At 40.8% G+C, this 13,770-nt stretch overlaps 1 protein-coding gene across 2 annotated transcripts in view; it reads left to right on the top strand.

The window, feature by feature from the left end:
• The window catches only part of USP13 (ubiquitin specific peptidase 13), a 101,424-nt gene that overhangs the window by 39,598 nt on the left and 48,056 nt on the right, over positions 1-13,770 (top strand). For both annotated transcript variants that reach the window (XM_019751835.2, XM_074328294.1), the window contains 3 exons: positions 2,406-2,548; positions 3,834-4,018; positions 12,941-13,035. In XM_019751835.2, coding sequence (XP_019607394.2) covers positions 2,406-2,548; positions 3,834-4,018; positions 12,941-13,035 — 423 coding nt within the window. The remainder of the gene's footprint in view (positions 1-2,405; positions 2,549-3,833; positions 4,019-12,940; positions 13,036-13,770) is intronic.

Genomic DNA, 13,770 nt, shown 5'->3' on the forward strand with positions numbered 1-13,770 from the left:
AGAACACTACTGAACTTGAGCTCTATGGAGACTTGGGATGGATCCAGGACTAGTAACAAGGTCTCTTCGCTTCATGCCAGATAACAAATCCAGGGAAAGATAATTCACAGTATAATTACAGGATGATGGTTCCTGACCTTCAGCTGTGATCCATAAAAGGGGCTTCTAAGGGATTTTAGATGATATTCTGAAAACACTAGATCAGTGTTATGTTAGTGGTCCAGAAGATTAAGGAAATTTTGTTGAGTGTCACAAGGAAGGATATTCAAAGGAAAGAAAGAATATTACATCCAAATCTTGACCAAAATCCATTGTGCATTGCAAACCAGAACTCTTAAAAAAGATCTAATGGGGTGAAGAAAATTCAGATGAGGACTGGGAGGGGACCGGTAGTATGTGAAACAGCAAGCATATCATAATAACAGGCCAGACAAAAAACGATGAGGCTGTGTACCCAGGAGTGCTAAGGTGGCATAAAATACCCCATAAAATCGGAAAGGGGCTGGTGGTGACCTCAGCCCTGTTCTCTAGGGGCAGTCGTGGAAGGGGTAAGAGATGAATTTTGATAATTGAAAGGAAAGGGCAATTACATAACTGTTTGTGGTTAGAGATGAATGAGAGCTTCTCTTTGAAAAAGTTTTAAAATATACTTTTATGAATGCCTGATCTGTAATGGAGTATAAGCTTTTTGAGGGCAGCGACCTCTTCCTTATTCCTGACCATGCCTAGCTCCAGTGTCATCAGTTTGGTAGTGTGCAGTATAACCTCGGGGAGTTTTAAGCTGGGAAAGGATCGGATCTAATCACAGCAGATCCCTCTGGCTGCTGGGAGAAAAGAGACTGTAGGGAGGCTTCCCCGGGGCCATCCAGGTGAGCTGTGATGGTTGTTGAAACTAGGATGGTGTGGTTGAAAACGAGAAGAGGTAGGTTCCAAATAGATTTGGGATGCAGGACGGCTAGGAATTGTCCATGGGTTGGGTGAAGGTGGGATGGCAGCTGAGGGAACAGCCTCCATTGTCTCTTAATCAATTCTAAGATTAATTGTCCGTGCTACTCAGGAGAAATATTCTGCATGAAGTTTAGCTACCTGTGCAGGATGTTAGTGAAGTAGAATACAATTTTTATTTAAAAAAAAAATTTAAGCAATCCAGTGGCTTTTATTATATTCAGAGTTGGGCATCCATCACCACCATCTCATTCTAGAAAATTTTATTACCCCACCGCCATCACCTCTCAACCTTTCCTGTGCCCCAGCCTCCGCAATCACTAATCTATTTTCTGTCTGTGTGGATTCTGGACATTTTATATAAATGAATCATACAACACAAGGTCCTTTGTGGCTGGCTGTTTTTCACTTAGCATATATTTTCAAGATTTATCCATGTTATAGCATATATCAGTACTTTATTTCTTTTTATTGCTGAATAACATTCTATTATATGGACATAGGACATTTTACTTACCCATTTATCATTAATGGGCATTTGGATTGTTTCCACTTTTTGGCTATTACAAGTAATGCATCTGTAAACATTTGTGTTTAAGTTTTTGTGTGGACACATTTTCATTTATCTTGGGTATATGCTTAGGAATTTTGGGGTGACATAGTGACTCTGTTTAACTGTTTGAGGACCTGCCAAACTGTTTTCCAAAGTGGCGACACCATTTTACATTCATTCCCACCAGAATGTTTTTAAAGACAGCTCGAAATACCGTATAGCATTAAACAAATAGCAAATGTAGTGCTAGGCATATGTCCAGGACCAGTTGGTTGGGGAGAGAGCAGAGAATCTGACCGCCCCCGCCCACCCGGGTCAGGTGGTGCCAAGCTGGAAATCACAGATTTGCTCACATGTGGACTTCTCTGGCACAGAGACACGGAGGCATGTCCCTGTTCAGGGTCACATTTGCACCACATTAAGTAATGGAGCCCGCTGCTGGCATTCCATGTAAGCGCCCTTGACCACATGCCATTGTGTGATGAGTTGAGGATATTGGATATCTGGGTGTATATTTGTTAGGAGGAAAACACACCACTTGGGTAAATCCCAGGCATTCCAGTAGCTCATTCCACGCCTGTAAACTGTTCACCTTATACTTTTCACTCTGCTTGCTAAGAGGTAGAGTTGTTCATTCTGACTGCTACGCATGTGCTTATAAACTAGATTTGTTCCTTGCTATCTTGTGTCATTGTCAACATTGCAAACTCCAGGCCAGGGATAAAATCTTCCTAGATCCAAGGGAAAAGTGCTGGAGCCAGGAAACTAGGATCTTACTCTTGTGATAACTGTACCATTTGAATTTTCTCGGATGAAGCTGCATTTATTGATAAACTTTTAAATTCATTTTATAGAAGTTGCTATTCTCTCATATGTTTAATATATCACATCTGGGTTTGTCTTACAGGTAACAATTGCTTGCGATGCAGTTCTTAACTCAAAATCCCCGTACAGAAAGCAGGACCCAGACACCTGGGAAAATGAATTGCCAGTATCCAAGTATGCCAATAACCTCACCCAGCTGGACAATGGAGTCAGGATTCCTCCAAGGTGAGTGTCAGATAGCGAAATGGAAAGTTATCCCCTAAAACTGGCCAAAGGAATGCTTACTTTTCTACTTCTCAGAATTAGCAGTTATATATTTTCTTGTCAGATGCCTTAAAAAAAAAAAAAAAAAAAAGCTCAAAAATTCTCTGTACCTTTGTAGTAGATGCCGAGCATGCCAGCCCCTTGCCCTTGAGCCCGCCCCCCCCGCGCCCCCCCAGGACTCCCAGTTGTAAGCATCTGCAGCTCTTTGCTTGAGGGTTTTCTCTGCCTGCCCAAGCCAGGTAGGCCTGTGCGTGGGACAGACAGAAATCCCGTAGAGTTAATGCTCCCTCCTGCCCTCCTGGGACGGCCCTCAACCAGTGGCTGCTGCATGGCTGGGTCAATACTCTAGGTCCCTGCCCCTCAGGTAGGGTGGTCGGGGCAGGAGTTCCCCAGATGGACTGAGCCCCAATTACTTATGTTGTCTTCCTGCCCTCTCCAATCGCACTTCCCTATGGTGCTTCCTGAGATGGCCTCCCACACAAGCCATTTACAGTCAGATGTTTGTCTTAGACTCTGCCTCTCGGGGAACCCCACTTATGGCAGTCTTTGGTTATCCCATTTGGGTCTGGAATGCTCTCTGGCTGCATTAGCATCTGCTGCCAGGTGCTGGTGTGTTTCCTGAGGCCAGTCCTGGATGGAAGGGGCACGTGGACCAGCACTGCGGCCAGTGTGGCTGAGGTCTGACTGCTGCATCCCCACCTGTGTGGTCTGGGTGAAGGCGCGGCCCCTCACCTCTCCCGTTGACAGCGGGCGTGGTAATACCCACGCTGAAGAGTGTTTGTCAGAATTAAATGATAAAACTTTGGTAACCTTAACCTTCAGTTCAGTTGATTTCCTTTCTACTTAATTTAGATTTGCCATGTAGTAGGTTTTGTTTAAACTAGTTTTCCTAGGTGTGGTTAACGCTTTTGAACCTGAGCTGTTTATAATCATGTTTTACATCTATTTAGCTCTATTCCACTGTCCCTCACACTGGACTTTCAAGGAAATGACCTCCCCTCCCGCCCTCAGGTTCTGCATCAGTTTTCTGAAGTAAAAGAGCCATCGTGGAGGAGCTAGGAAGAGCTGGTCTCTGTGTGGGTGGCAGGCAGGGTCCTGAGTGTCCTGTTTCCCTGGGAGGGGTCTCTGGGATTCCAAGGACTGTTTCCTGTGGTCCCAGCTCGAGTCACTCTGTTTTCTTGGATGTTAATGTTCTGATTCCACGTTGCATTCCAGCTATACTAACTGCTCTCCAATGACTTTCCAGTGGTTGGAAGTGTGCCAGGTGTGACCTGCGGGAAAACCTCTGGTTGAATCTGACCGATGGCTCTGTGCTGTGTGGGAAGTGGTTCTTTGACAGCTCCGGGGGAAATGGGCACGCGCTGGAGCATTACAGAGACATGGGCTACCCTCTAGCTGTGAAACTGGGAACCATCACTCCTGATGGGGCAGGTGAGTGTGCCCGTACCGACCCTGGGAACTTCAGTGTCTCCCTCCTAGATTTAACCAGTGGGTTGGAGGGTATAGTTCTGGACTCAGAAAGCTCAGGCTTGAATCCTGATTCTGCCTCTTATTATCTGTTAGGTCTAGGGCAGGTTTTCTAATCCTTCTAAGTATCAGGTTTCTCATCCTGAGGATAATCATGGTACCTCCCTCGTAGTTCTGTTGAGGTGCATAAGCTTTCAGCTCCATGCACACAGTCAGGTCTTAATAAAAGTTAGCTGCTATTACTAGCCTTCTGTATGTCTCTTGGCTAAAAGGGCAGAAGCAAGAACCAGGACTTGTGCAGCAAACGTGCACAATCAAATCCACCATTAGAATCGTAGGGGGAAGCCCTATAATTCATTGTGGGGATTAGTATCCTTTTAGGAACCAGTGGATGCATTATGGAGAAGATGGGTTTAAAGGACACTGTGTGTTCCGAGTCCCTGCCGTCAGCTGGCAGTGATGGTGTTCAGTGCAACAAGGGATTAGAATTGGTTCCTATTTGTACAGTCAGCTTCAGAATTTTTTTTTTCCCCTTTATGCTCTCACACTGCGTGCTCTAAACTGTTAGCTTTTGGCCATGTTTATACAGTTAATTCCTTCTACCATTTTGTGAGGAAAAAGGGAAATGGTATCACAGTCAGTAATGAGAAATTTCAATATTGAGCAGTGGTCCTAAGAACTCATCATCTTAACATCACTGGAAACATTTATTAAGCCCAGATCTGGATCAATACCTAGGTTTGTCTTCTCCATCTTTCCAGGCTGTTGGCTCTATTTCTTCTATGTTTTAAGGTAAGATGATTTTTTAGGAGCAATATAAAGACATATAAAGACATTTGACTTTTCTTTTCTGTTATCTTTTTATACAGAATTAACCTGCTTCTGAGGTCATTGGCTAGGATGTTTTCACTAAATAGGGTACACTTGTCAACCATGCCTTTTCCATTGAACTCCTTACTCATTTATTTTCTAATTGAGGGCTGGAAGTTAGCTCATATCAATATTCTTTTGATTCACAATTAGGGTAATTTTCCTGCTTCCAAAGTCAGTGGACTTATTTTAACTTATTAGAGATAAGTAGCTGCAAGAGCCCGAGGTACTGGTGCCAGACAGCTTCCTCCCACAAAAACAAATACACCTCTTCACAAGCCAGGTCGAATCTTAAGACTTCCAGGATCTGAAAAGGAAATTCAGGATGTGTGGTTGGATTCAGGTGACAGCAAGGTACTTGTAGGTCATTTCCATGTTGACTGACTGCTATGCAAGGCAACCATCATTGTCCTGTTAGAGGACCACAGAAAGAAGGGTTTGTAATATACGAATTCTATTGGATAAAATTATAAGGGGAGAATAATACAAATGTTTCTACCTTCTCTGCTGTCTTATGTAGTGCTTTGGTAAGACCAGTTATTAGAAGTCCAGCTCTTAGAACAACCTATCCAAGACTGCACCTATTTGTGTATATGGCTTAGTTATAGAATTTGAGTTGTTTGAAGAGCAGGCTATGTCTTACTTATCTCTGGGTTCCATACAAAATCTTACATAGGAGGCAGATATACTTTTTTTAAACGAACCATCTGGTATATAAGTATTTAAACTATTAGATTATTTAAATGTACGCTAATAATAAAGGCCAAGGTCAATTCTGTTTTCTATGCATCTTTAATTTTCCAGAAGCCTTTTTTCTAGTGTCAAACTTATTTTTAAACTACAATTTAGAGTACATCTGAAGTTTATTTCCTTTCAGCTTGAAGAAGGGAAGTGTTATATTTGTGCCTTGATTTACAAGGAGCAGATGTTCAGTATAACATATTTGGAAAACAGAGAGAAAAGTTTAGAGAAGTAAATAAAAATTACTAGTAATACCACCTGCCAGACAAATCACTTCTAACAATTTGGGTATTTTCTTTCTTAAGGCCTCGATCAGTTCTTATACAATCACACACATATATACCCCATATTTTTACAAAAATTGAATTGCACTGTATAAAGTTTTTTACCTTACTTTTTCTATTTAACTTTAAATTATGTTTTCCATATCATTAAATGTTCTTCAGTATTCCATGATAGTTCCATAAATCATTTTACTATTCCCTTGTGAATTGTTCTAATTTTTTTTGCTCTTCTGATGAACATCCTTATACATATGCAAATCTTTGGGTATTTGCTTAATGATTTTTTTAGGATAAATTCCTATGAACAAAGGACTGAACCTTTAAAATTTTTAACTGCTGAGTTTCTTTCTAAACTAGTTGTAGTAATTTCTATTTCCACTAGCAGTGCATATGAGAATACCCAATTCACCAAATCTTTGACAACTTTGGATATCCAAAAATTTAAAAAACCTTTGCTAATCTGGTATCTTGTTTTAATTTGCCTTACTAGGTGAGGCTGAACATTTTTCATAGTACCTATTCTCGTCCATTCTTTTTGTGATTTTCTTAGCCTGATTTTCTAGTAGGTTTCTGTGTAGGTGTTTTTCTTATTGGTTTTAAAAAAAACTTTACTTATTAAAAATATTAACTCATTATCTGCCATAATTAAGTTTTTTTTTTTTTTGAGGAAGGAGAACTTTTAAGGTTTTCTTTGTCATGTAATTGACATGTAATGATCATGTAACTGACATTTATTTGAATAAATATTCCTAAAAATTCTTGGATTCATTTAGCTGAAATAATGTTCACTTTTTGAAAAAAGATCAGGATTATTCCTGCTTATCTTGTGCAGAGTTGATTTTTAACACAAATGATTATTTTCAGTCTAATTACCATTTCATAAAAATTTGTGGGATATACCAATTCTTTTATATCTGTTTCTTTTATATCTGTGCTTAATAGATTGCCAACTGCGATTTATTTATTTAAAAGCCAGAGAAGTTAATGAAAACATGCGTGAAGTTTCCTTAAATATCTTATTATGAACCTTGTGTATGCTGAGGCCCAGGAGGGCAGGGTGCCCTTTGTCTGGGGGTAGGGTGGCCCCCTCCTTTGAAGGTACTACTGCTGAGGGTTCCATCTTCCATACTTGCTAGGCTAATTGAGGCTGATTGAACTCACAAGAGACAAAGTCTCACACGCAGGGCATTTATTTTTTAGTTTATAATGAGAACCACAACTGCCTGTAAGTGGGATGGTTATGGCTGCTTGACCAGTACATTCCTTCCCTGTGGGAAGCTGAATTATATTTAGCATATTGCTTAGTAAACATAGAATCCAAGCAGGTTATGGACTCAAATATTTAATGGTAGTGTGATCCAATCATCCTGGTTTCCTTCTCCCCTATAAGGATATACCTGTTCAGTGAGAAACTCCTACTCATCTTGATGTCTCAACTTAGAATTAGTTCTTCCAAGAAGTCCTGGTGCCCCAGGCTAGGCCATTGTGGTGGCATGGGCAATAAAAATGGGCCACATATCAAATTCCATTCTGGGTCCCATGGGTACAACAACAAACAAACCAAGAACAGATCACAGTACAAACAAACAAAAAGCTTTTCTCTATGGGAGGAGTTACTCATTTGGCAAAGCTAGGATGAGGTTCTTGGTGGGAAGGGCATGAGAAAGGGATGGAGGAAAGAGCGGGTGTTTTTTCCTTCCATGGTAGATACTAGTTTACCTAAGAACATGCTTCAGTGCCTTGGGCAATTGCAGGAGACCCTTCCAGAGATGCCCAAGGCAGCTGTGGAATTGCCTGTCTCACTGGCCCCTGCACCAGCTCAGTAGCATCTCAATGTGGTCTTTCTTCTTTGATTGTCTTCATTCTATGACCTGAACATAAGCCCCCGTAAGTTTCTCATAGACTGAGGCTTTGGAATCAAGCCACTGACGATTTCATTTTAGTTTTGACCTAGCTTGTGCCCCTCCTGTGTGCCTCTGTAGCACTTCATACTGCTCCATCAAAGCACTTTTCACAAGATCCTGTAACTGTGTTTAATGGTGTTTGCCTTGGACAGCAGAGGCTAAGCACCAAGCTTGTTGCACACTGCTGTACCTCTAGCAGCTAGCACGGCCCCTCACACATAGTAGGTGCTCAGTAAATATTTGTGGAGTAAATAGATGGAGGAAGACGTACCAATAAAAGTTGCTCCTCTGATTTACCGTTTTCTTTCTTTTTTCTATTTTATTGACTTCGTTTTACTCTTACTTGTTTTCTTTTCCTGACTGTAGTCTACATTTTGTCTGGCCTGAGAGTTATGCTCTCTAAGGTGATGATGGTACATACTTCTGAACTCATTAATTTTGTTTATTTTTCTAGTAATAACTGGAGCATTCTCTGGTTTCTCTTCTTTTCCTGTTTGTGGCAGATGGTCTGTAGATACACAAATATAAGCTCATGGTGGAGAGGTGCAGTTTGGGTGGATGGATCAGCACTTACTCTGAAATGAATGTTTCCTTATCCTTTCCTCTCTGACCTCTTATTTAGTGTTTGACCAGGAGTTCTATTTTTCTCTCTACTTGAACTCTGAGTTTTGTTTCTCTTTCTAAATCTAAGAATTTGCTGAGGTACAGCTTTACTCTTCTCTCCCTTCTGCTTTCCTTTGTGGGAATCTGAGGTCAGGATTTGGACGTCTGTCACTTTTGGAGGGTGGAGGAAGAGATCCTAAAGTCATATGACTAAACCATATCCAAGAAGATATCTGTTGAGGTCCTTTACATCAAAGCAGCTTTTCTTCTAAGACTATTTGAAGTAGTAAAGTTTAAACTTATGAGGGCCGAGACCCTGCTTGATTTAACAACATATGAGTATTCTCAGTACCTGTATGTATTTGGTGTTCACTAAATCTTTGTTGAATACAATGAATGAATGAGTGAACGAATGAGTCAGTTAATCCATGTGGATGAACAAGAATGACCAGTGGTACACTAATACCATACTATCCCATAGAATCATTTTAATCTTTGGGAATTGCTTATAAGAAATTTTTTTTCAATCAAAATATAATAAATTTGGAAAAAAATAAAAAGCAAAAAACAACAACCACATAAAATAAATCTTCCCATTTAGAGATAACAGATTATTACCATTTTGATGTAATTCCTTACAGATTCTCAGTCTTGGCCTCAGTCTAAGCCTCCATCTCTGTTCTCTAACGCTTTCCTTAGTTAATTTTGGAACTCATTGCATGTTCTGTTTTCTAACATGCTTATCACATCAGTGGGTTACTCATGCTCTAAAACTTTTATGTTTTTTCCTTTTGGGCGTCTCTTCATATTCCCTATGGTTTAGTTGTCACTTAACTTGAAACAAAACAATGATTTTTCCTTCTAAAGTGAGTATAGTTACTTGTGAAACTCAGCTTGGGCTATTCCTGAGAGAATCCCTAACTGTGCTTCTTGACTCCAAGTTTTAAAGTCACATTTAGGGCAAGGGAGGCTCATACTTGTCAGGCAGTGCTTATTTGCTGCAATAGTTTCTGAGCTAAGCCTTGACTTTGCTAAGCTAAAGTTGGAGATAAAGTAAATTGCCCAATGAAAAAATGTGGAAGCCAGGACTTTCAGCCTGAGTCCACTTCATTTATTTTTTTCTATAATGACATATCATTTATAAATTCTTCATTATGGCCAAGTTGAAGGGTCACCATTTATTTTTAGATTACTTGGCTGTTACTCACTAAACTGTTTTTGTCATTGGGGTAAGAAATAACTATAGTGTATGAACAAATCATGTTGTATCTTTGAAGCAGATAATGACTGGAGATAGGAAACATTCATTTCTCCATGTGGCATAAATCTAATGGGCCAAAAACCATAGAGTGCTATGTGCTGTCACTGACTTCAGAATACTAGGCCGATGATACGGTTCTAGCAATTTCATTTTCTAAGAGAGCTCTGATAATTAAGGCTTAAAGTCTTAAGTCTTTGAAACTATCTCACTAGTTAGTAGTAACCAAAGTTAAAGTGTCTAAGTGTTACCAGAGAGTGAGCCTTTCTCGGCGCGGGGTCCAGGTTCTTGGCGTCTCGAGCCCAGAATTGAACGAGACACAGAAATAAAGTGGTGAAAGAATAGTTAATTAGAAGAGATAGTACACTTCAAAGAAATAGAAGTGGACCCGAGCAGTAGAGAGGGGCTCAACGGCCTTGACTAACGAGGCCTTGGTAGTTTTTATCTTTTTCTCTCAAATGGGCTGTTCCTTTCCAGGTGTGGGACCACCTGATTGACACCTGTGATTGACAAGAGGCTATTACCTCATCTTTTTACAAACTGTGCAGGTTTGAGTGGCCGGTTTGATCTAGTTGGGTATCTTGTACCCATTTGTTTACAGTGGAAAGGGGAAGTTTGGGACAGAGAAGGGAAGTCTTCTGGGCAGTAATGCAGAGACCTGATGTCTATCTCTAACTGCCTGCCTCGTTTTTCCCTTGAGAGACGTGATCCCCATAAAATTTCTATGGGAATTTGAGGGACAGGAGGTCTGTTCTTCTGTATCTGCTTCCTGCTGAACAGGGGCGTAGAGTTGTCCCTACCTGTTGGGGATTCACGGAACTCTTGCCCTAACTGATCTCAGATGAGAGGAAGGGGTCTCGGGATCCGCCTGCAAGACCGTGTTGGCTTCTTTTGTTGGGACTGGCAATCTTGCTGGGGTATCCTCTGCATCCCCAAGGCCCCTGAATGAGGAAAAATAGATTTTAATTAATAAATCCGTTAGTTCTATAGAGCCTATGGCTATTCAACCCCTCATTTAGGTGGCGTCAGGAGCTGGCCCAGAATGGGTTGGAAAGAACATTAGGCTTCAGTGATTACAATCAACAAGTATACTGGCCTGGGGGAATGTTAAAATCTATTTGGTCTCTGGGATGGAATTATCCAAGAGTGAGGTCCTGAATGGCTTAGGGGGTGTTGGGAAGTCACAGGTTTTTAAGTAGTTATCTGATGCCGGGATGAGAAACATCCTGTGATTCAGCCTACGAGCATCTTTAGTGTAGGACTCAGAAACTGATTAGAAGAGTAATCAAAGCCAGGGGCTAAGGAGCTAAGAAAGTAGGGAAAAGGAAACTTAAAATTTCTACAGTGAGGGAGGCTTAAAACTTTTATAGTGAGGGAGCTCTCCCATATCACAGGGAATGCCATTTTCAACTTCCGGCCAGTATTTGAGTGGTGTATTTTTGTCACTTGTCACAGATGGAAAATATTGTTGATGTATTTGCTTCACATTATTAGTTCAAAGATTTTTGTTGGTGTTTTTGGTAAAGTTTTGGTAAATTTTTTCTTAATTGGGGTGGGGATTTTGTCTTTTGTTTTTTCTTTTGAGAGCACTGAAATATAATTAAAAACAATATAACAGAAGGCTGCTATCCACAAATTAAAATGGACCCTGAGGAGAAGAGGGATAGAGGAGAAAGCGATACAATGTTTAATCTGTTAATAATAGAACGACTGACTGCCTTTGGTGATAGTGAGTCCTCACATATCTGGGTTTGGGTCAGAGGATCACCAGAGTCTCTATATTATTTTTCCCCCTCTCCTGGTGATGTTCCAAAGAGCAAGAAACTTTTTGGAAAGTCTATCTATTACTGTCCAAAAGAATGATATCTTTATATTTATTTTCCTTGTAGTAAATTTTACTTTTCAAATTTAAGAGTGAAGAGTGTGGTTTTTGACTCACCATTCCTTTTAAGAATGCAGAGATGCTCCACCAAATCTATGGGTCTCCCGAGATCTAAGGAAATAATTTAAGGAAAATGAGCTTGGCCAGGAGTCAGTATATCTGGGTCCTGGGTCACCTGTGGGCTTTGAGGCAAATTATTTCACCTTTCTGAGCCTCTTTTCCTCATCTGCAAATGGGCCTGAAGCTGTCTGTCCTTCCCCCACGTTGCACTTGCTGTGAGGACAGATCAGTCAGTATTTGGATCGCTTTTTTTTTTTTCCTCGAAGATCTATATCCTGCCTTTAGTTCAGATAGCTTTTGAAAATTTTAAGCAGTGATTTTCAAACTTTACTGTGCATCTGGGATCTTATTAAACTACAGATTCTTATTCAGTAGGTCCAGGGTAGGGCCCGGAGTTTGTACACACACACTTTGAGAAGCCAGCTTTGGTCCAAAGCATCTGTTAGGTGGGATATTAGGTCCTCAGGAGAGAAGCCTCCCACCTTAGGAGAGAGCTTTCCAACACTGGTGTGCCCTTTTGGGTTATTGACAGGCCAAGATGCTAATCCCTCAGGCCCTGGGGCAGGGGGCAGGGCCTAGGACAGCTGGAGCCCCCTGAGTTACCCTGCTGTGCCAAATACATCATTGTCTGATGTGTGTGCTCCAAGGTGGCACAATCCTCACACATCCCTCACCAGCTCTGTAAGGTGGGGACACCAAAGTAGGAAAGAGAGATGAGGGGGCCGGTGGGCGGTGGAAATTGGTGAGCTGGTAGGCCTGAGATTATAGAGGGGTTCACAGGCAGAATTTTGTTTTGTCATGGACCTGACACCCCAGTTCAGCCATTCAGCTGCCCCCGAGGTTCTGTGTTCCCCCCATAGGTTCTCCCTGCCATGAGTAGATGGTGTCACCCCTCTCTTCCCTCACCCTTCCCTCCTCCTGAACTTATAGTTATGCCACTGTGGTTTTGGTTAGAAAAATCATCCATTAGGCATTTAGGTTTTTCTAATTTTAAATTATTTTAACTTTAGATACTACTCTTTTATTTTTCAGTTCCAGCAAACCTTTTTTTTTATTGCTTCCTGAAATGTCAAAAGAATTGATATCTGGATACATTTACAAAAATTACCTATTTTTTATGTTTGTTGTTCCTCATCTGTCTTTTCCCAGTTGAATGTAACTAACGCACAAGAGAATTTTGTTTTGTTCATTGATATATCCCAAGCCTGGTGCTCAATAAATACATGTTGAATACTGAATGACTTGGTTACAGATCTCAGTGCTTATTTTCTCTTCACCTTCTAGATGTTTATTCTTTTCAAGAAGAGGAACCTGTTTTGGATCCTCATTTGGCCAAGCACTTGGCGCATTTTGGAATTGACATGCTTCATATGCACGGGGTGAGAACGTCCACTGTGGTCTCTAGTCCCACTTTGTTGGGGACAGGGGAGCTGTTTGGTTTATTTAATATACAATTCCTCTAACATGAATTTTTATTTTATAGGCTTTAGGTTTTATTCTTTGTATTTACTTCTTGAATGTAATTAATTGATGTTTTCTTTTGCTTACCAGTTTGGTTTTTTTAATGTTACAATAAAAATGGCACCTTGTCAAGTACCATTTTGTTTTAGTTGGTGTTTACTTACAGAATGTCTATCTCCTCTGATGGAGAGTTGCGTGAATCACTCTGTTCACTAACGGGAGAAGGTACAGGAAGATGACCTTTAAAATGATCTGTGACCAACATCACTTTAATTAATTTCAGGAAGGGAAGCAGAGCTCCTGGGGGTGGAAAGACTAAGCCAACATATTACTGTTGATGGCAAAGCTTTGCTTCATTTAACATTGTGTTTTTAAACTGCTATCATGACTATGTTAATTTGTCCCTATGAGGGACTATTAAATGTGCATGTCTTGTTTTAGCTCTTTCCTCCCATCCCAGGCCATTTCCCTCTCTTCATGTTTTCCTCTCTGTCTCCTCTTTCTCACTCATTAATTTACTTTCTCTGCTCTTCTTTAAGTTTTCCTTCTATTTCGAGGCACTCCCAAGCCCCCAGGGTTTGTTCCACTTTCCTCTCCAACTGCCTTGCCTTTTTGTTTGCTGTGTTGTGTTTTATCTTCTCTTGAAATTATTC

This window comes from Rhinolophus sinicus, linkage group LG01 (assembly GCF_036562045.2).
Source record: "Rhinolophus sinicus isolate RSC01 linkage group LG01, ASM3656204v1, whole genome shotgun sequence".
Classification (NCBI taxonomy): domain Eukaryota; kingdom Metazoa; phylum Chordata; class Mammalia; order Chiroptera; family Rhinolophidae; genus Rhinolophus; species Rhinolophus sinicus.